General features: G+C 39.7%; 1 protein-coding gene across 1 annotated transcript in view; it reads right to left on the reverse strand.

Annotated features, from left to right (window-relative positions):
- Window positions 1–23,980, reverse strand: part of LOC308198147 (uncharacterized protein) — a 390,404-nt gene that overhangs the window by 307,509 nt on the left and 58,915 nt on the right. The window contains exons 2-4 of the mRNA XM_080599976.1: window positions 18,455–18,599; window positions 17,594–17,727; window positions 10,616–10,779 (exon numbers count right to left, since the gene is read on the reverse strand). Coding sequence (XP_080456102.1) covers window positions 10,616–10,643 — 28 coding nt within the window. The 5' untranslated portion in view covers window positions 10,644–10,779; window positions 17,594–17,727; window positions 18,455–18,599. The remainder of the gene's footprint in view (window positions 1–10,615; window positions 10,780–17,593; window positions 17,728–18,454; window positions 18,600–23,980) is intronic.

The raw sequence follows: 23,980 nt of genomic DNA on the forward strand, positions 1-23,980 counted from the left end.
TTTCAGTGGCATAGCAAACAAGTTTGGTCATTCTTGGATAGGAACTGTGTACGTGCTTAAATCTGAGTAAGTCCACTGAATTTTTAGACTGGGGGGCCGTGCACTTGAAAAGCTTCTGCACCATAATAAGTAGCTAGAGGTAAGTAATAGCACAATCTGAACTCTGATTCAGTTCAGAAGGACACAGGTGGCAGCAGAGATTAATACAGGGTACTGCACCAAAGCACTTTCTTTCCTCACCTGACTGTAAGCGCTCAGGCTTTTAGCTTTCCTTCCACAACACTGCTGGTTCCTCGTGGTGTCTTTATCTTTAGATCAACACTTACCAGTAACTTTTTTTCCTGCATTTATTTTTAAAAACACCTTAAAATTCACTTGCAAACCTTTTTCTCCAAGAAAACAGATTTAAAAAAAAAAAAAAGAGACAGAGAGAAATTGCTTGTACATAAATTTGCTGAGAGTAGCCAGAAAAAAGCTAAGAGCTTTTTGTCACTTTCTCAAGATGCCTGCCTGCCATTTTCTCTTGCTCTGTAGCAATCAATGAAAGTTAAAAATAAATTCAAGGGTAAAATACAGAGCAGGAAGGAAGGCTTTTTTAATTATTAACAAAACAAAAAAAAGCAAAAACAAGAGAAAGTTAACCAAAACAGGTTAGGAGTTTATTGCTTAGAGTAACCCTAACAGCGCTGACAGCCATCAGCTGTTCCAGGGCCTCTACGATTAACCTGGGGAGACTCACAATATTTCACTCCTGCAGCCAACTTGTTACTGAAGTGAAAGCTCAAAGATTTTAGCTTGTGCTTCTTTACTTTTAGGTCCTATGGCATTGCTGCATGTACATACTGATATCTTTCTCCTTATTCAGCTAAATGCAAATTAGTCATGACCTGTAGTGATCTAAACCATCACAGTGAGCAATGCAAAAAATAAAAAGCGTGTTTTCGGTATTGGACTTGAAAGCCTTAATGCTGACAATTGTTTCATGGCTGTGCAAGTGCATTCATATAAACAAAACATTTGAAATCTAATTTGTGGGCTTCTCCTAAGAGCACATGAGATTCTTCCTCTAAAACAAAACTGATTGAACCATGATTTCTGAAAGTGATTGCTAACTAAATGTGGTTGGGTGCAAGAGGTGGACACAGTGCTACAGAAGTGTTCAGGTGACATCAAGGCAGCAAAGAGGCCAAAGAGGATTCCCCCCACCCCCCAGATTTTCCACTGAAACCCAAAGAATCAGATTCAAGATTCACATTCTTGATCCAAACCAAGGCATCTTAACTCAGTCAGGGAACACAGCTATGACACTAAATCAATATTGCTCTGTTATGTTTGCTAGACCTGTGCTATTGGTAGGAACTTAGTAGTTAGCCTAAAACAATCACAGTCAATTCATTTAGGATATCTGCGACTTAACTGGAGTATTACAGACATTCAGAGCACATCTATACTGCATTAATTCCAGCTGTGAACAAATCAGAAGAAATCACTATCTGACATGCATTCCTAAGAAGTAAATCCAACTTATATTAGTATGCATTGCAATAACATGCATTTACTATGTATTAATAGTACAGTATATAGTGCTGTGCATATATAAGAAGTTCTAAATATCATGCTTGAAGGTATCAGATCTTCATGAACAACACATATGCAGATAGAACGTTATGCTAATACTAAGTTTCCCCTGCTCTTCTCAGTGACAAACAAACAAAAAGAAAGAGAAAAAAAATCTCCAGCCTGGCAAACCTTGGCTGTGTTTTGATTCTCTGACTTTACAAGGTGAACTGATTTCAGTAGGTGGGCTGTGTTTGTATTTATTTATTTATTGACAATTTTTTTTTTTGGTGTGCTGTAAATAACTGTTGGAAATAGCCACAACAATAGGTGACACATTAACAGTGAATCAATTTGCTGCTGAGAACCAGTGAACAAGAGTTTGTAAAACTGCCCAGAGCGATATGAAAATGTTTTCAATTAACATTCAATTGTCTGAGGACAAGTTTTTCTTACAAAATCTTGGATGATCTAGCACACGTTTAGATCATAGGAATGCTCATGGATATGTGTTGCCTTGCACCAACACAACTTTTATGCAAGGACTGAACCTCAAATCAAAATTTCATGTCAGTAGTGACATTTGCATATGAAGGTTAATTTTAACTTGAACCATCGTGTCAACATTTGCATCAGAGTGTTAACAAAAGCCTTTTCAAAAGTTGATCGAGAAAAGATTGTTCCTTGTTTATTCTTGTTAAAACAAAGGGAATTATGTTTACAGGGCTATAAATACCAGCAGTCTGGAGAGTTCACCGTAAAGTTTAAATAATTGCAGCATAGGAATGTGATGGGAAAAAGTTTATTTCCCAAAACAGATGGCAAAATAATATATTCTATACATTTAGCACATTCTAAGGCTCTCTGGGAATTAGTTCAAACAAACTTGGAGAACAAGAACGTAAGTGCAGCCAGGGAGAGGAGGTATAACGTTGCCCTAATTTGGGAAAAAGGATTGATTGGATAAGAGATCTGGGTCAGTATTACCTACTGCAAAGACCAGAGAAGTGAAAGAAATTAGAAATGCATGGAGAACTTTGCTAACCTGTAGTATACATACTGCTGTAAGAGGCAGAGGCTGTCTCTTTGTCAGAAAGGATTCATGTTTGACAGTGCAAACATAACTGGTATTTTGTTCTAAACATTATCTTCTCTCCCTCTTTGGTAGGGAGAGGTTAGGAAAAATTTAAGTGGAGATATAAATACTTCGGCATTTTAAATCCATTTTGAGGCCTCCTAAGATGCACAAAGGAATTAACCCTGTCATAAACAGTTTTCTTCATACATATTTATATAGCGTACGAAAAGCTGCTTCAAAGCTTCTCTGCTATATGTGGGCAAAACTGAATTTTCCTGCATAAAGATAAGAGGAAAACAACTTAGAATCACTGCACAGCCCCATTCAGAAGGGACCTCTACAGATTATCAGGTCCAACCTGATGAAAGCAAAGGGAGTCTAGATGAGGTTATCTCGCACCCTTTCCAACTGCACCTTGAAAACCTCCAGCATCACGGCGATTATTCATTCACAGTCCCCAATTCTCATTGTTTTCCTTTTTTAGCTGGTGCTGGTCTGCTAGAATCTGGGTAGAGAGGTGTCTTCTGTACCATGCTCAAGGGCTGAGAGGACTGCAGGTAATCCAAGTGCCAGTTTATTCAAAATCCAGAGGATGAGAAGAGCAGCTCTTCCCAGGCACAGTAGTTGACCCTGAATTTATAGTTATTCAGGAGAACAGAAAGTTCTGAATGAAGACCTGGATGTCCCCCCAAAATGAAGAATTAATAGAAGAAGGAAGGGGTTGCATCTTTCTTTTCTTTTCCCTTTACAATCTGAGTTTGAGATGTTTGGCAAAATCTGATGTTTGTTATTTTAGCTCAATTTATACTTGTTCTCTTTTTGCAGTTCCCTGTCAGTTACTGCAGTAAATGCTCTTTTAATTTGCAGAAGCAGCTGATGTCTCTCCCCAGCAGCACAACCCTGCTTTTCCTTTTTTTTTTTTTAAGAACACTATAATGTCCAAACACTTCAGCCTTAGAACAAGTAACTCAGCAAGCTCAGTTTCATCTTTGCCATCTCCATATCCAGAAATACCAAAAAAAAAAAAAAAAAAAAAAAAGTTTCATTTTTTTGGGGGGGAGGAAACTTTGCCTTGTAGCCAGAAACATCCCAAAAGACCCGTTTTTACTGATTTTGCCTTATGCTCAAAATCCTTTTTCTTGACAAGTTAAACATGTCATTTGAATTGTGTACACAGCACATGAGACATGTTCCTTTACTCCCAGAACTGTGTTATAACTGCTGCCAACCAAACATCTGTGGAATAATTGTCTAGTTCATCAACTAGTTCGATTTTCTTTTATGAAAGAAAATTTGGACATATGAGTGATTCTGCTCCAGCACCACATTCACAAGTTTTATGCTTCCTAAAGTAGGATGCCATGACTTACAAGCTAGTTTTTTTTTTTTTTCTTCTGCAGTGACAGCTGTTGTATAATTATTCACGTTCCTTTCTGATTCGTCCCCAAGTCAAAATTAAGTTGTCAAGGAGTAGTGGATTTGACTTACCAGTTCAGCTCTGGGCAGGAAAGCAGCTCCAGCAAGCCTGACCTACTATTAAATGTTTGTGGCAAAGAGCCAAAAGGTATGATTCTCTGAAAGTTAATCATGAGGTGTTGTTTTTCCTCCCAACAAATTGCTCAGCAGCTCTTCCCCCCCAGGATCACTTAAATAGCAGGCTCAGTTCATGCAGAGATGAAATTTCATTTCCCTGTGCAAGAGCTGCTCCTTTGGAAGATGAGATTTACCCTATTCCTGTCCAAGAGAAGCATTAAAGGTTTGTATCATCAACAACCCAGGGATTACAGGTTTTCAGAAGACGTGTGGTGAGTTGCTAATCCTACAGGACAGATTAGGGCTAGGTAGTCACAGAAAACAGCAAAGTCCATCTTTTTGCCCTGTTCAGTGGCAAGCTTAACTACTTTTCCCCTGGAGTTTCAAAGAAAAATCAAAGCCAATCCAAAATCCCAGCTGATCAAGATATGGTTTCACTAGGTAACTTGTTCCCACTGAAAGAAGGGTGCTCTCCTCTTTTCTTTCTTTTCTGTAGGTCCTGTGCCTTGCTGTACTGACCCTGGCGCCTACAGAGACAAGTCGGTTCACTTCAATTCACCACACTATGGCAGTCCTGCGAAGGGAGGAATACAGAGCTAGAAGCAGGAGAAAGATGGAAAGAGTCTGAACTCCAGCACAAAATACACGTGCATTTGGCTCCAAAACCAACTGATGCATATTTCTAAATGGTCATTGTGAAGTTGCTCATAAAACATAAAATCTCCATTTAAGGGTTTTCCTTAGAAGCTCCAAAGCCAAGGAATTATTTCCTCTTATTCCATGTGAAACATCTACTATGGTTTCCTCTGGAAGTTTTAATAAAATTAAACAGATCGAGGCAGCCATACAAATCACAGCAAGTAGTTTTGGTATGTGTATAGCTTTCCCAAACTGGCTTGCAGACCACTGCAGACTCACAGAGAGCAGATGACCAAATTATCTCAGGCTACCCCAACTTTAAAAGAAAAAAAGAAAAGATTTTTCTGCCCCTCTACCAGTCCCAACTCATTCAATCTTCTTGGACCTCATCTTGTTTTGCAAGTTCCAGTAACATGTGGCAGCGCATTAACAGGGTTTGGGAAGAGATCTGCTCAGCAGGTCTTTTTCAGGTCTGCTTTTCTTTCCCTTAGATGGTGAAAGGTAGATTGATTTGTGCTGGTACTTTGGCCAGTCCCTGGCTTCCCATTTGCTTCTTCACAGATTTTATGAAGGACATGAACTGTGTGGCTGCCAGACTTTTATGACTTCATCTGTAACATTTACCGTGTGCCTTCCCCAGTTTGAGCTTGTTTACTGCAGTGTCAGTCTCCGCCAGAAAAGGTGAAGGTTATTTTATGGCTATGCAGACGATTGCCTTGCTCTCAGTACTGTCTGTAATGTTCCCTGATTTGCCACACAGCTTCCCGGAATACACTTTCCAGGGACTCCTGACGACTTCCCATGCTGTTCACACTTTGCCATCTGCTGCCCTGATACCACTGTCACAAGGCATGGGTCTTTTGGAGAGATGGAGCGAGAAAGTCCTTTTTTGCATTCAGTATCCCCGTTGTCTGCCTCTGAAGCCATCATTTTTCATGTTCTGGAGCCTTTCAGAGGGTGCGATGCAGAAAATAGCTCCTGTGTCTACAGTGGATGCTGCCCAAGTTGTAATATTGTGTCCAGCACACAGAAAAGAAAAAAAAGAAAAAAAAAAAAAAAAAAAGCATGACAAGAATCCAGGCAAGAACGTGAGATAAGAAACGCCCTGTACACTCTATCATAACATCAGTAACTTTGCAATAAAGACTGGGGTATATAGCAGGAGGCAGCAGCACTTGCAGCAGAAGAGAGCCTTTGGATGCAAGGAGCCACCAGGACCAATGAGGTGGAAAAACAGTTACTAACCTAAGCAATTTGGATGGATTTCAATGACTGCAAAACAATAATTTGCAGAGCATCATGGAGACCGCGGCTCCTCGAAATTTCCTTGGTATTTTAATTAAACTGAATGTGATAGTTCCCTCTCCTAACACCCCACCTGAGTTGCTTTTTCAGAGAAAAAAAATCCTTCAGCATTTCAGAGAAATGATGTGCGGGTCCGACAGAAATGCCCTGAAGGGCTTATAATTCATTTGGAAATAAATATGGCCTCCAGATCCTAGGGTAGCACATTAAGCAAAAACATACTTAAATTTGTTAATAGTTTCATACAGTATTGAAGTGCGTGGGAGAATACTGGAGTTTTCCAGACATTATTTAAGCCTGCATCCCTACTGCTCTTTGAAAGTGATTATCAACTTATTCCTCCCAAAACTGTTATCATTGTCACAGCTTCCTTGTCACACGCTGCTCAAATCTGACATGAATAGAAAGATATTGTTTGCAAAGGGGAACATTTTAACCTCAAAATAGTGTGCATGTGTTATACGTTAGCATATGTATTTAGAAGCACATCAAAAAAAATCTGGCATAATATGCTATATTATTTCCTATGCATCCTGTACAATTGAGTAGAAGAAGTTTGTCCAAATCTCATATTTTAGGGGTTATTAAATAGGGAGTCAAAAAACACTGAACATTTATGACCAACCATTATCAGATATAGTTCAAGGAAAGTAATTGCCAAAGTATATGAACAAAGTATTTTCTGATGTGCAGTCCTGCCTGCTTTTAAGTGTATTGTATTTCTTCCCTCACCAGTTGCTGAGCCGCACCTTTATCATCTCAACTGTTTGATTTCATGACTGTTATAAAAATATATAGCAAATTAGTGGACTTGACTGCTATCTGTGAGCAGATTACAGCTGCTCGACAAAATACCATCTTTATGATTAAATTTTGTCCAATTGTTTTGTAAAAAAAAAAAAAAAAAAGGAAGTCACAACAAGAGGGAACACCTTTGCTTGTGGGCATATACTGAGGTGAGCGGTCTTGGGATTTCTTCAGTAACCTTTGGGTGAGGATCATCATTTATATGACACTTGCAAATTCCATAAATAATTTTATTGCTAGAGTGGTTTTTCCAGCAGTACTTTAATACCATTAAAATGCAGCTATCTTCAGTGCTTTCCTGTTCCCCCTGCAATAAGCTCCAGTACACCTCTGGAAGAGACCCCAGTATATTCTTTTCTATGCACCCCATGCCTGAACAGTAACATCTTTTGTTATAATCTATTACCTCTGGAAGGAGTTTCATCTCTCTCCCTTCATACGACAATGACAAAGAGGGAATGACAATTCCCACTTCCTCCTGATGAGTGTCATGTTACAGGAATCTATCCCGGAGACCTAACAAACCAGAAATATATGATTTTTGAAAGTTTTTTGGGCTAAATTGGAGAATTTATTAAGCCCATACCTAAACTAAGTGAAGAAAACATTTTATACACAGAAATTTGATTTTTATGCATGGGAAGTTGCTTTTTGCTTCTCTTTCTATGTATTTTGAAGTATGTAGAACCGATCTTAAATCTCAAAATAAAAAACATTGCTACTCCACTACATACAACAAACTCAGTGTTACTGTACAGCTATCAGTGAATATTTAACTTTTTTTTTAAATTTTAATAGAAAACTAATGCTTCAAGATCAAATGGGGAAGAAACCTACATCAAGTTTCCAAGAAACAGAGAGCAAATATTTCTGTCATGACTGAACATGAAAACTGTCTCAATATTGTTTTCAAGCACTCAAGAGTAATGGACACAGACTCTGAACTACTTTCTCTTTTCTGAAGAGCAGCCCATTAGGGGAGAACCTTGATGGGGAACTTTTTAAAGTTTTAAAGAACATGGCTTTCCCCTTGGAGCAAAGAGAAGAAAGGAAAGCAATTTAAAAGAATGAATGCAAAGCATAAAACCAGAGAAGGTGCATCTTCCAAGTTAACCCACACTCACACTATCACTGGTCCATCCACCTCCTATTCTCATATTAAGAGGAAACCTGGCGAGGACAGAGTTTTGCTGTCAGACATTCCTGACAGCACTACAAAAGTGCACAGGCAGCCCCAGGAGCTGCCCAAGCCAGCAGAGGATGCTTAACCATCCTCTTCAATAAAATAAGGACAGAAATGTGACCACTTGTGATGGAAAAACATAGAAGCATGAACGCCTGCAGGCTCAGGTGTTTACCACATGAAAATGTTGACTTTGATTGTATGCAGGTAAGTCTCCGTATCGTTGGCTAGAACTGCCTGTCGTCTTCAGCAAGAATCACTCGACACTGGCTGTCCCTACAAAACCAGTATAATTTTTGAAAGCTATATAATGTGTATTTTTTTTATTGTTATCTTCCCTCACTCTCTGGAATGAGATTTTAGTATTTGTTATGAAATCATTATTACCAGGAAAAAGATATATAACACCTTCTCCTCTCAAAATAATTGATAGCATAATAACTGTCATCGTTGTGAATGGCAGAAATAGGAGCGACAGACAAATAGGATTTGCACCTGGAAATTCTTTCTTGAGCATGTTACAGCTACTCCTCTCACAACAGGGGTGGAAAGCACAGTGGAAGAAGCATAGCTGTATGTGTGTGCACTGCACAAAGCTCAGTGCTGAGGATCTTTGGTACCTCGAAGCACAGGGGTTCCTGTGTTAACAATTCTGACATCAGATACTTACCTTTTGTTGAGAGCATCAGATAGCTAAAGAGGAAAGGGTTGTTTTGTACTGGAAAACATGAATTCTGGTATTTATTCCTGTTACAAGTTTCCTATATCATTCGGGAAATAAACCATTTAATGTCCATCTCATTTCCTGGCCTGGGAAATGGATACCGACATTTGGCTATGACTGTAGTTTTTACGTGCCCACGAGTACGTTTCAGTTCATTTATGAAATATGTAGTTAAATGATCACTGAGTAACAGCTCAAATACACAAAAATCAAGCTTTGCTAATACAGCAATTGCGAATACATAATGTCGCCTGAAAAAAATTATCCGGAAATCTACAGAGCTGATTCCACTGAGAACAACTAGGGCTTCCCCTCCGCTTTCAGCTTCTGAAGGACTTCTCTTCAGCATCATAGAAAAGCTCTCATGATTTCAATATGTGTTTACTTCCCTTCTCACTTTAGTATTTAGTCAGCCATTTTCAGAGAAGTCATGGCCAACTGAATCAAGTATTTGTGTATTTTAACTTTTCTCCAAAGCCTGGAGAGGACTAAATAAAATTAAAAATGGAATACAAGAAAGGTCCATGTGAGCATTCCAGTATACATTGCCTGAGATTATTACCTAAGGAAATGACATTTTTAAATCACGCTGCTTGCACAGGTTGGAAATATTTCAGAACAAAACCGCTTACTCAAATTATACTACCTTTCTTTGAAGTTTTAGCTTAGAAATAAGAGTTCTTGCAGTTGATAATAAATCCTTAAACTCATGCATAAACATTTAGCTAATTCCTGGAGTCTTATGTGAAGACAGGATAGTTTGCAGCTGTGAATTGTGAATGCTTTAAAAAAAATTCAGTATTTCCGCAGATCAAACCCTAAATTGACTTGTTATGCTCTACTGTGGTGCATATACAGCTGTTAAATTCATTACTACATTTGGTGCAGTTTCATTATAGCAGCAACAATTTAACACCCCATAGTGGCAACTCTAAACAGAAAATTAAATTCAGCATTTGCTTAGTTCAAGCTATGAAAACTATCTGTATATGCACGAACATAAAATCTCTTTGAAAAATAAGTTTACATTGATATGATTTTTTTCCACAGGTATTAAAACAGATCAACTAGAGCAAGGCAAAAGAGGGAGGGAGAAAAGTCATGTACTGTGCAGTTATTGAACCTGATAGGTAAAGTACTGTCCAAGGGCAATTGTATGAACAACAGGAGTGATTAAGGAAATGGAGAACTGCAGTGAAAAGACTCAAACAGCTCCTGATTGATTACTTCAGAGATGAGATTGATTGCTTCAGAAAGGAGATTTGAGAGAGCTGTGTTGAAAACATACAAAATAATGAGCAGAACATGGGGAACGGGTTGTAGGTTTCCATCCTCCTTTGCTCTCCAAGCAGGGACGAGGGGAAGGAGCAATGCTATGCTGCAGGGCTGGGGGGCACAGTGGCCCCCCACTGCACCCGTGGGGCCTGAGCCTCCACAGCCCCCAGCTGCAGCCCGGGGCATGGGGTAGGCAACCCCAGAGAGCCTGATTACATGCCTGAAGGATGGCCTCCCCCTGCTGCATGCTTTCTTGTGCCTTGCTCAAAAATTTGTATGAGCTGGAAGCACCCTTCTGGAGACAAATACTTAAAATGGTGGCAACAAGTTTAATTCTGCGTGATTATTCCCATCTACTGACACAGATAAAAGCAGCAAGAATATATGGCTCTCTCCTACTTGAGACAAAAGAAACAGAGTAGCAATTAAACATGGCACAGCACAGAGCAATGCAGACAGCAAAGCCAGGCAGTCCCAAAGCCCTCCCCAGACTTGCTGTGAAGAGGTCACTCACCTCTCCCGGGTGGTGCGGCTGCTTTCATTCCACTGCATCCTTAATTATACTCATGTTTGTAGGGCAACGGCAGGGACTTCAGGCTTCATCTCCACTCAACCACAGCCAGCAGGGGTTGCATTTATACCACTGCTGCCAAGGTCTTTTAAAGATAGGAGACCCCACTGCAAGTCAAGAAAGGATTTTATTTTAGGGCAAAAAAAAAAATCCTTTGGATGGCTTCTAACCCATAGAATGAGATAGGGCTCAAATTCTGCAGCTGGAGTTTTTATCCAGTTTAACAAAAGTTACCAATAGCATGTCACAGAGGGAGCAAAATATTATTTAATTTGGTATTCTTTCTAATGCAAAAGCATAAACAAAGCGACCTTTTTAGCAATTGATCACGCAGTAAAAGCTGCAAGTGTGCTCATGGTAATACTTCCCTGGCATCATGCTATGATGTTTACAACAATCTTCATCAAGCTCTTCCAAATCACTCTCAAAATGAGGCTAACAGATACCCTGGCAGGTTAATAGGACAGATCTGCTTTCAGATGCTCATGCCAAAATAGGTCATTCATGGATATTAACAGCTAAGAACAGCGCTATTAGATTAAATTGCATATTTACCAGAAACATATTAAACATCTTGCCCTTAGTAACGTGTTTTTTTTCTCCTCTCTCTCTCTTAAAAAGGACAATTATTTTATAAAACATTTATGGGAACTCAGAAACTAAAGTCAAAGAGGTTGTTAGGCTGCTTGTGAGCATGCCTTTTCCTGGATCTTGTTCTGAGCATTTGATTAAGGACAATGACTGAAATTACAGGAATAAGACATTTCCCTATGCTGGTGAGACTCACAGATCTTTCACGACAGGAGGGAAAATTGCATTATTTTATCTAACCTCCTGTTAAATGCAACTAAATGAATACTGGTCTAATCCTGAAGCTTCTGAACAAAACTGATCACCTCCTGGTGTTCAGGGAGGAAGTCGCAGGACAAAGCACTGTTGTGCAAAAGCAGGGGGGCTTCTGCAAAGAGCAGGAGATGCAGTAGCGCAGCGGCCCTCAGCTCAGCAGGATGAAGCACTCTGCTTCCCTCGCAGACACAGGGAGACAGCAAGGAGGCCACCTCCCTTAATGCTGCTGGCATGGAGTCAAGACAGAGCATCACAGGGTACCAAGACATACACATTCACAGAGGAAAACAAGATGAGCATTGCTTCCTTCCTCTGCAAGACCAAAACGGACAGCAGCCACTTCCATCCTAACATGGCATCTCGAGTCCTGACAGAACCGAGCCCCTTTTCCTCACCATTTTAGTTGAATGGTGGTTTCTGATTAAACAAAGGAGGAAAACAGTGGTGCCAAAAATAAAAGTCAGCATTTACTGGCCTAAAGACCTGCTTCCAAGCTTGTGGCAAACATCCAGCTGGGCTCCTATGTGGCAAAGCTGAGGCATGTGAGCACTATAAAAAAATTGAGCAGTGACATTTTTATGCTTCTCCTAAACGTTCCCCCCTCTCAATATTGTTACTGCAGAATAGCAGCTGAGGTAAAAAGTTAAGGGCAATCTTATGCGTATGGAGCCTCACCCTATACTGAACTCTGTGTGAATGCCATGAACATGTGTAGAACTTCACTGATTTCTACAGGCATGTGGGATAGTAAGAAATAAAATACCTATTAAAGGTATGAATAGATGGTGGTGGCATGTCGCTCTTTGCAATGCACAGAAGTGCACACGCGCAATGCACGTTCTTTATGGCAAACAGGCTTGCAGGTGGGGTAACATGGAGGTGGAAGACAGAAGAAGGGAGAGCCTCAGTGCTGCCAAGCTTTTCACATGCCACTACAGAATTAGTAAGGCTGGGGAAAAAAAAGAGCCATAAGTGAGGAAATATCTAGATATTGACTCCACTAACAACCTGCCTATTCTCGCACTTTAGGTCTCTTCAAGACAATACTCAAGAAGAAATTAACTCTGGATGACTCAACCACCCGCCTAAGTGCTGCTCTACATAATAGCCGTTCTGCCTGACGTGGGCAGCAGTTCAAAAAAATAACAGGGAAATGATTCTGTATCTGCAAATACAAAGACTTGATGCTATTACTTCAGAAGTGCTTACTTCCCCTTGCCCATCACAGTGTAAAACATCACAAAAGCCATTTTGCCCTCAAGAAACAAACTTTAAAAATCAGAATTTGTCACAGGCAATTTATTTGAAACAGCTGAAAGAAAAGCTATGTGGGAAAGATGGTAAATGATCTTGTTAAGAGCCTCTGGAAAAGTACTGGAAGACGTTTGTGTCTGCACGAAAGAAAATTCTCATCAGGTGCAAGTTTACTTCCCAAAAAGTCAAGCTGAAAGCTTATCGGATTGGCAAAGGATTACCTTACTTACAGCCATGTAAGTAATTTAGTGACACAGTGTTGAAATAAGATAAGACTGGGAGTAATTAGATACTTATTTAACAGACAAAACAGCAGAATACTGTGCGAACACAGACTTCCCACCATCTGCTGCAGGCCCTTTAAAGGTCGTCTAGATCACCTGAAGTGCACTTGTGCCTGGTAAGCTTAATTAAGAGCTCAGTGTAGAGTTTCACAAAGAAACAAATTACTAATCCTCCAGTCAAAAACAGGCAAATACATATGTGTTTAGCGTAATGCTTTGCAAAGCTGCTCCTGACCAGAGGATTTTGCCTTGTTATGTTTGTGCAAAAGAGTTTGTGCACTGGAATATGCCAGGGCATTACCTCTGTCTCCAGGTGTTGGGAAAAAAATTAAGTCAGCACTCTGAGATCTCAGTTAATATTTCTGGAAATCTCTTTAAAAGAAAAAAGCTTGCTTATTTCTAAGAGTGTTTCCTGTAAAATCTGGATTGACTGCCACTATGCCAACAAAAGCATGTTCCTGGTCTGTGTTTTAGCAGGTTTTGTTAATTCATTTTCCTCTGACCTCCACAGCCCTTCCTTTCTACACCAAGAACATAGAGAAGGTTATCGAACCAAACCAGTAAAATGCCTCCCTTCCGCTTGATGCCTTTTAGGAAAGTAGCCTCCTCCTGCCTGCAGAAGCATTGGCAGCTTTGCGAAGCAAAGTCAAATTCTTGCATTCAAACCAGAAGTGAACCGTATCAATTTGGCCAAGCCTGAAGAAAAAGAGCCCACAACACCCACCCAGCTGTAGAGCAACTACTCTTGGATAAGGTGGCACCGGGCTAGCCTCACTCCTACTGCAGTGGTGCTGATGAGGCACCTTGGCTGCAGGCTACATATTATGTGAAACCTCAGTGCAGCAACATGCTGGACCTCAGCCCTTTGGAAATAAGTAAACACACCTCTTCTCAAGGGTGACTTTGTCCCCTGATGCACAACCGAGAAGGGGGAAGCGCAAGTCTGTGCTCTGTGGAGCCATCAGCACATCTCCCGTTGGTGGAAAAGGTCAGAGACATACAAGATAACTGGAAAACACCGCTGTTCTGCCAAGTATATTTCCACCAACACAAAGAGGATATCATCATCTAACATTATCAGCTTCTGATATTTCCTTCTCTTTTTCCACTTAATCTTTCCACAGGCATTGCCAAGTAGACGTAATTTTAGGTTCTGTTAGTGCCAGTGAAGCTTCTCTGAGTTCCCTCTCTGCAATACACCTATCTGATGAAGGAATTGTTTGTTTGCCAACTTTTTCAGTGAGCGTGGAGCTCAGGTCCTCCTATACTGTGTGAAATACAAATGTGTGTCACATTGTGTTATTATCACTTCAGTCACTAACTGAAGTGGAAAAAAAATCACATCCAGTTCAAACAAAGTGATTTATTCTTCAAAATAGCCCCTTCTCAGTAAATTTCAACGTTGGTTCAAATTAGCATTTGTCTAAATTCCAGAGGCAGAATTAACACCATATACTGCGTGCAGCTGGACAGAGTAACATGCTCAGAAATGAAGAATCCATCCGCATCTCCCTCAAATAGGAGGGAGAGCCACTGGAATGTACTGGAATCATTTTTCTACTTTCTTGAGTCACAGAAAAGTTTTTCCAATTTCTCTCCTTATGAAGTCTCAGAAGTGACCAAGCATTCTTCTTAAAACTTAAAACTATATACATATATTTAAGAATTTGCTTGAATTTATGACATTTTAAAGTACTCAAACTACAGTGTACCAATATTAAAATACAAGACGTTAAAAAATTTCAAAATAAGCAAAAGGTATCAATGATGTTTCTAGTAGAGAGAAATGGCCTTAATCAATATAAAACTAACACCTAACATTGTTCTTTCAGATCCTTCTTGACTTTAAAGCAAACATGAAGTTACTTTTGGGATTGAGCCTGAGGTAGCTTGAGATCTGTCACAGTGACAGGAAGAATAGCTGGTAAATTAAGAAAAACAATTCTCCTGTTGAAGTAGGTAAATGTTCTGTATCTGAAAGCAGTAACCAGCTCTAAATAAAAGGGCAAAAAAGCTTTTTGTAACCATGCAAAGCAGACATGCAAAAACTGATTGCAACAACTGTAGTGTGTCACAGCATCTATAACTAACAAGGCTAAGCTACCTGGTACAGATCTGTGTAAGCCATGAAATACTGTAGCAAAGTTGGGGTTTTATTCTGTACCTTCTTCTTCTTTTCTACTTCTACCTTCGGTTTTGTAACTTGATAAACGTTACCTCCCCACACAGCAATCAGCACTTTCATAAAGTGGGGAGAAAGAAATCAGATTCATCCCCTTTCATTGTATATAAAAAGGTTTATCTTTAAAAAATATCTTTCTAACTTGGTCCAGTTTTTCTTTTGTCATCCCCAATAGCTTTTACAGCATATTACATACATTGTGTACACTAACTCTTAGAGAGAGATCATTGTGTTTTATTCTTTGCTGTAGGGTAACGTTCAAGTATCCTCTCCAGGTATTAATAGCCAGAATAGTTGTTAATGAAATTACATCTTGTGTTCATTGTGTTAGATAAATGAGAACTTACCTATGATGTTACCGGGTTTTAAGAGACTCTTGTGAGTGCTTTCACACACAGGCTGGTTCTAGACTATAATACTGCTTAGGGTTTTAGATACTTATTTTATTAATGGAAATATTCAGGTTAATAAAATAAGCGCCCAAAGATTTCCACTTCCTACAGTTCAGGACAAGCTACACATCAAAGAAATGCATGCCTTCAATTTGCTCTTAGCCTGCTTTCAGTGCCAGACATTTCTCTATGCAACCTGTCGTTATGCTATGTTGTTCCAAAAGATTCAGAAAAGCATTGACTGACTCATTTGTTTTACACTGTAAAGTATGCAAGCTGCAAACATTTAGCAAACGATGGACCATAAATGCAAATCCCTTGCTCAAAAGGAAAGTCAAACCAAGGGATCTTAAGAGACAGAACTCATCTCTTTCACTAGATGTTAAGCATGAAACCCATATGAAGAAAGTTATGCCAAAATTCTCTTGAAAGAGTTACTAATAACATTTACATATGAGCAGATATACCTTTGAATTCAGCCAGCAAACACAGGGTAATCCACAGTATTATGCTATCAGCAGCAAAATACTGATGCTCATGTGCTCAGGATGCGTGAGCACGTAAGAGCCTGTCCTTACAGGGCCTTCTGGTGAGAAGAAACCTTCACACAGTGCCCAGGGACAACAACAAAGCAAAACGTGCATACAAGACAGCCTAAATGGGCTGATATCTGAAAAGCTCTGGCACTGAAAATTTGCATTTTATAAAGTGATTTAGCTTTTTAAGATACGTAAAAAGACATACACAGTTGTAGGTTATGACAGTTTGTGGGCCAGATAGGACTTCCTTCCTCTTTTCTGAATAGCTATTTAATAGGTTCAATATTCAAGTTATTGAATCAAAAAGAACGAAACAAACACACACCAAAACAAGAGACACACCACAAACCACCTGAAGACTCTGATAGCTACGACACAGAAAATGTTGTCTACAGCACACTCCTGACAAGCTACAAATGAGCATTTGCAGCATGTTTTGGAATATACCCCACCTCCTTCAGAGATGCTTGTCAAGTTCTTCCCTACTGTTGATGGTATGTAAAGGCATAAAGCACTTCACATGCCAAAATAAAGTAGTGTATTTTGGTTTTACTACATAAGTAAAACTATCCAAGAAAGATTTATAAAAATAGTTAGGAAAATCTTCAGCCTACCAAATTATGTCCTTGCTACATTTAGAAAGCTAGAATCCAGCTCTTCCAAAAGCTTTTAAGAAGGCTCTCTTGTATGCCTTGAGAAGGAGCTGCAAAGAGACTCTTTTCATAAAGAAAGGGCTTTCATCACCCAAGCAATGACATAGAGGTATTCAAAGCAAATTACCGTTTGCATTAAATGGAAACAAATTTTACTAGGGAAAAACAACCAAAAATAACTAATTAAAGCTAGCATTGAGAGTGTCCTCAGAGCTCTCACCACAAAGTCAAAGCAATATATCTGTAAAGATGGGATGAAATTACAGCCCCTCTGCAGGCAGGAACAGACTGGCTGTTCATGAGCCGAAGCTGCTAACAAGACAGCAGCAGTACCACAAAAGTGCCGAGACAATGAAAGGAAGACAGCGGCTAATTCGAAGTCTAGCCAAGCTTGAAAGAGATGTTTTCCCCCTCCCTCTAAGAAGTTATGGAAAGAGGGATTAATAAAAGCACTTTGAATTGTTCAGGCATCTCTCTCCGCTCCCTTCGGTTTTATGGCACTCATCACAGCTTATCCTTTTCACCCTTGCAGGCTCAAGTTGCCGCAGACAGCAATGAAGGAACAGACCAGTGCTTCTGCAAAACTGAAAACACCACTCAGATGCTGCAGGTCAAAGGAATCAGAGAATCTCTTTTCTTTGGCTATTTTAAGGATAATGAAATGCTATTGTAGTGTAAGATTACAGTTTCTCCTATTAATTGCCTGACTGTTCAGCCTATATATTCTTGCAGAAGGTCACATAGGTTTAAACTGAGAAATAGAGCACTTACATTTTGATCAAAGACAAAGAATTACAGTCGTCTCTTCGGAGCTTCTGGAAAAATTCTTGGTACCTCCTCTTTCTCCAGAGAAAGAGCCATCTTCCTGAAGGCAGGATCACTCAGTTTTGTGTTACCACTGAAAGCTGCTAACAAACAGTGGAAGAATCAGGTTTGAAGGAAAGGTGGTCTGTTCTGGTTGTGGTTTTGTTTGTTTTTCTTCAAGGATATAAATAATAAAAGAGTTAGTAACAATATTTTGTCTTTTTTGTCTTAGTCACAGCATCTCCATGATAAAGAACCTCAGGTAAACTGGAAAAACCTGTGTAAAACATTCATTGCTATTTTAACTTGGTCTTTTCTACACCTGGTAAATGATGGGGGAAAGCTGTAGCAAATTCATCTCAGTATTTATAGCTTAATACTTTTCTAAAATTAACATTTTCTGAAACAAAGGATAAATTCCTAATATATCTGTACATAAAATAAATAAATCATGTAATTGTAGCCCTCCAAGTTTACAGAATTGTTTTTCACATCTATTGTCTTTGCTGATGCTATCAACACAGTTTTTGCTTACAAAGAATGCCTGCAACAATGATCAGCCTTTTTTCCCCTCTTATTAATTACAATTAAAACATTCCTCCAAAAAGGTTTCTTGAACAAACAGAGCAATTTATCATTTGTGCATGGTTAGAAATTCAGATTCAAAAATGTTTGTTCCAGCAGGCTACACTTAGTCAAGGAAAACTAAAAAATAATAAAAAATGATAAAAATGGGCAAACAGGAGGTCAGTCTCCACAGAGATTCAGCTGGAATGATAAATGGAGCTCACACACTTCATGCCTGGACTATTTGGAAAACAAAATTACCTGCTGGCACTTGTTTCCTTTTCAGCCCTGCTGTCCATAAAACACACAAAGCAGCACAAGTCCCACAAAGTTCTTGACGGCCTTACGTGCATTAGGCGTGGACTTATTTGCTTCATGAAGCCGCTGCGAGATTTTTCAGCTCCCACTGTGGACCAGACCAGAAACAAACGCGAGATGTAAACTGTGAAAAGGCCCCAGACACCGAGCAGCCATCCCAGCTCTGCCGAGTGCCATTCAACTGACGTGAGAGTGGTTCGTCTCCCATGTTGTCACTCACAGCGGGTGAAGCATCACTCATTAGCAAGGCTGTAAGCAAGTAACAGCGAGTTCTCCTTAGCTTCTCCCTCTGCTCCAACAGAGGCCCATCCTGGTGCTTCCAAGGCCTGAGGACATCCTTCTCCTCCCTGTCACATCTGGTGGAGCCCGGAGATGGGAACTGGGGCCTGTCCACACTCCCCTCCTGCTCCCAAACAGTTGCCCTATTCACCACTCATGGAGCCACCACATTAGGAGAGATGGGGTCAAAGTCCAGAAAGAAGACGCCTGGGAGGAAGTACAGGACCTCAGCAGGGAAAAGCAGGACAAAATAATGGCAAGGAGTAGGAAAAAGGTGGTGGAAAAAGGAAAGTTGCACAGGAGGAAAGCAATCAGCTAAAAGGACATGGAAAGACTGGAGATGGAATCCAGTTGCTTAGCACTGTGGTTAAGATCTGGACAGCAGGATTCCTCACTTTTGGTATTATCTTCCCTGCATTTCCCTACATACTCTTGAAAAAAAAATGATATGGGTCCCTCTTAAAAGATGCTTAACAATATCGTCTGAGGAAGGCAAAGACATCTAAAGCAAGACAGCATTAAAATTAAAAAAAAAAAAAAAGTCTTAAGAAACTGGTGATATTTTATGGATGCAAAATGGTGCTATTTTCAGCTACTTAACCCTACACACAATCCTTCCTTTACAGAACTGAATACAAATGATCTCTTTTGATTTTTAAAAGCACATTAAAAAAGAGGAAACATAAAACCAGGAAATGACTTTCCCCAGCATTTTTTCTTCTTAAATTTACCAAGTGATATATTAGACAAGTATTTTGGGTCACAGTTGTACTGCTACAGCTTCAAGGCCAACCTAGTGGCACAGCTGCAAGAATTTACTATCTTCTCAAAGCAACCTGGTGACAAAAGCAGAAGATGACTACAGCAGACTGGTTAGGACCCCCTTGCCCCATCACTGGCACTGGAGGGAACTCTGGCGAGCCCTCTGGCTGCTGGCTGCTGGAGCCCATCCCATAGCACTCAACACCACAGAACTTTTATGTGGCTTCTGCTGCCACCATAAATCTTTCTGATAGTTTATTGTGCAAGATATCAGCCCCAGTAAATGCCAGCTCTGTTTTACGATACAAGAAGGAAAAAAAAAAAGTCTGTAATGATCTGCCTAATGATTGCATCTCATGAGAAATTTTATATTACAACAATAAAGCGCCTGTTTGTTTTAATCTTTTATTACTCTCTAAGGCCTCATTGACACTGTATTGCACAGAATTCACACATACCCTATGAAGGTTTCATATCTGATGGCCCCAAATTATTATTTAATAGATTTTTCTTTTAAAAAGTACTTTGTAGATTGGATTTTTCCCCTTTTTCCCATGATACTGTGCAACAGTGTTAAAAACCCCAGGCAAAAGAAGAGAGACATCTTTTACACTCAAATATCAAGGGGATGAAGTTCCAAGCAGCAGCATCCATTATCTGCAGATAAGATGCTTTTCAGTCTTGGCTAACACAGGCAGTGGAAGTGGTTACTTGTACCTCAGTTTGAAACGATCAAAGTGAGGAAAAAGGATTAGATGTCAAAATACTTGAAGTGTATCCCTTTGATCAGGATCAAAAATCAAGGCTGAACTTTGAATATAATGTGCTAGTACATTTCAGTGGTCCTTTGAAGAGGAAAAACCCTAAATTCATGAACGTGTAATACCATTGCTATGAATGGGATTATAGAGCTGATGTCTTACTCTCTTTTCTTAATTTGGTAAACCCACCATGCTTACGACTTTCAGCTCTTGCTTGGGAAGCTGAATTCCTGCTTTGTAACAGGGTCGCATCACACACATGCTCCTCATAACCGGCGGTGCTGGGACTGGCATATTCCTCACCGCCACATGTCTATCAGAAATGAATTCAATGACACAGGTACAAAAGCATGGTTTTCTTTTACTTTTATCCATTGCTTAAGGTAGACTCCACTCTGTATCATGCTCCACTGTCTTAGATGTTATATAAACATATTAGGACAATGTCCTTTCCCCTTGAGGTGCGTATTGGGCCTTGAAACCACTTACGCAAGAGTACTGTTAAAGGACTGAGACAATGGGATCATACAGCAACGTAAGTTTGCTGTGAACTATTTGATTACACAAGTAGTAATGGCTTTAAACTAAAAAAGGGTAGGTTTAGACTAGATATAAGGAGGAAATTCTTTACTCTGAGGGTGGTGAGACACTGGCACAGGTTGCCCAGAGAACTTATGGATGTCCCATCCCTGGTAGTACCCAAGGCCAGGCTGGATAGGACTTTGAGCAATCTGGTCTGGTGGGAGGTGTCCCTGCCCATGGCAGGGGGGCTGGAACTAGGTGGTCTTTAAGGCCCTTTCTAACCCGAACCGTTCGGTGATTCTGTGATTCTATCATTACCACCAAAAAAGCATTCAAAACAAAGTGACAAAATAAAATGAGCAATCCCTGCTACCTCCCATTTACCAGGTCACTAATATGGTGAAAAGTGCAGCAGAGGAATTTGAAATTCAGAAGGAAGACATAGAAGGAAGAAGGGTTCCTGAAGGCCAGTCTCCATACAAGAAGTCTGGCACGGAAACCATTAGCAGACTGGAATCTCCACTCAGGCCTGACGTGTCGAAGCCATGATGAGGTAAATGAGGTAAGAAAAGGTCTGAAGGTATCTAAGTGGTCCCACTACTTCCCAAGCTAAGAATGAACAAACATAAAGAAAGCAATTGCAAAACTGACTAATGCACAAGGTCGCATCAGACTAGGTCAAATCTAAGCATCAAGGTTGCTACACAGATTCTCGAGATAGCTGTAAAAATTAATAAATTAGTAGCATAAACAGACTTACATAAAGAAGACAGGAAAGTCAGCACATAGTAATGAATGGGACCAGGAGTACTTTTAGTCCTGTATCACCTCTACTACAAAACAACCTTTTCAGGAAAAATTACAAGTTCAAGTTGTCATTGGCAACTTCATAGTAACTTAAATTCAAAGCCTGGATTGAAGTGCGCTATTTAAAAAAAAAAAAAACTCACTTTGTAGTTGATAAAGATTTTACAGGGAGTTCACTCACAATACTCACAAATGCAAAAAGGTAAATGACTGGACTTTTATGTGAAATGACAGCTTTGGCTAGAAAATAAGAGAACAGGCCAAGAACAGAGACACAGGCAATGACTACCAAAATTATTCTGCTACAGTTTAAAAGCAAAACAGTGTGGAAGAATATTATAGCATGCCCAAGTCAAAAATAATGCAGGTAGTCAGCAATACACTATCTTTTTGCATTACTATTTGGTCCCTCCTATGTTTTGGAGCCTGTTTGTTTGCTTCAGTTTTGAGGGATAAAGTGTAATTTTTTTAAAACAATGTCTGTTTGCCACATACTAGGAGTTTGCATTCTGTGCTCATGTCACTGAGTTGCTTTTTGACCAACAAGATAAAATGCAGCTGATCACTGTACAAAATATTTTTGTACTCAAAAGTACGCCACCTCTCACATTAATACACAATGTGCAAAATAAGGCTGGCTACTGAAGCTGCCTCACATTCACTTTTCCACTGTTCAGAAAAAAGTTGCTTTTAATTTCTATTCCTGTAGTACAAAAATGATACAGGCTCAGAAATACCAGAGAAGAACCCTAACTGTCACCAACAGGTGTTTTTGTTTGTTTGTTTGTTTATTTAATTTCTTGGAACAAAGACAAGTTTTGAGAACTTTTATCTAATAAAAGTTTTCTTAGACTAAGATACGTTGTGATCAAACACCTACAGTTCAAAAGAAGCTTGCTTGCACCTTGAGGAACACCAACTGGGAAAAAACAAAACCTAACATTGGTTTTAAAAATTTCCTGTTGATTCTGGTACCAGCTCCACTGTTAATAAAGATGAATGGCACAATCACATGCTAAGGAACTAGGAGCTGCTCTGAACTGACAAACGTGAACAACAACTAGTTTCCTTGTGAAGTTACCAAATTTATTCTGGAATTGTTCTGTTCATGGATGTTTGGAAAGCTTTAGAAAGATTAAAGCTTTGCAGTATATTATGCCCTTCCAGTTGTACTTTACCTCTACACCAACAAAAGAAAACAGAAGAAAATGTAATGAAAAACGTTTTTCATATAACTCCTAATAGTATAGTTTAGTATAAGTTACATATATAGTTATATAGTATATATAAGTTTTGTATAGTTATATATAGCATAGTTTTTCTATGACATGTTTAAGATATAGTTGGTTATTATTTTTAGGCAATGACCAATGTGCTTAGTTCTCTGGGAGTGAACAGCTCAAAAAACAGTGGTGATTTGGGAAATCATGATGACAGACATTCATTCAGGTTTGAAATAATGACACTATGAAATAAGCACTCTGGGACTGAAGAGCTGCTTTCAACAGTTTGAAAATTATCACACATCAAAGGTTCAGCCAAAATTAACCTCTAATATAGTCCTAATTTATCTAATGAAAAGTACTATGTATCTCACTCACACATAAGTACATTTAGTGATTTTGTGTGTTCTTCTAGTAAGAACTTCCTTCCCATAATGATGGAAAGTTTCAAGCTTGTGAAAGCAGCAATTTGTTCTCTGGTTTGCCATGAATAGTTCTTTGCTAGGGAAAAAAAAAAAAAAAAAAGGACTTAACCATATGACAAAGACTCAGACAATGAAGTCAGCAGTGAAAGAAATGACTATGTTCTGCATTGTTAATTCCCATAATTACATAAATTTAATCCTCAAAGTTTGCTTTAGTCATAGCATTTTGTCAAAATGGGCTTTTGATTGAGACTGTGATTTTTTCCCTTCCTGTCCACAGCATTATAACTGCTTTTCTCATCCACTTCTAAATAACCAGAAGAAACGCTATCAACAGTGAAATTAGGTCACGCCCAGAGGTCACGCCAAACCTTATTCAAGGCAAAATACCACCTGCAGATAACCTTGAGCCTTCCCCGCCTTGCCAGGTCTCCCCCATGTGCACCCAAACCCTTCTTGCTCTCCACAGCACCCGCCGGCTCAGAGCCAGGCGAGGTGACATGGAAAGCCGCCTGGTCTCACATGCTGCCCAAGCGCCCCACTGCCGGGTGTGTGGGAGCAGGACGCATCCCGCGCCCCAGCTGCCGCCGCTTGCTATCGGGCAGCAAGTGACTCATGTTCCGAGAGAGCTCCTCCAGAAGTTTCACTGCTTTTAAGCCATCACATTGCCAAACAACATAGAAGGCAGCT

Source organism: Anser brachyrhynchus (genome assembly GCF_964034855.1).
Source record: "Anser brachyrhynchus genome assembly, chromosome: 7".
Lineage (NCBI taxonomy): Eukaryota > Metazoa > Chordata > Aves > Anseriformes > Anatidae > Anser > Anser brachyrhynchus.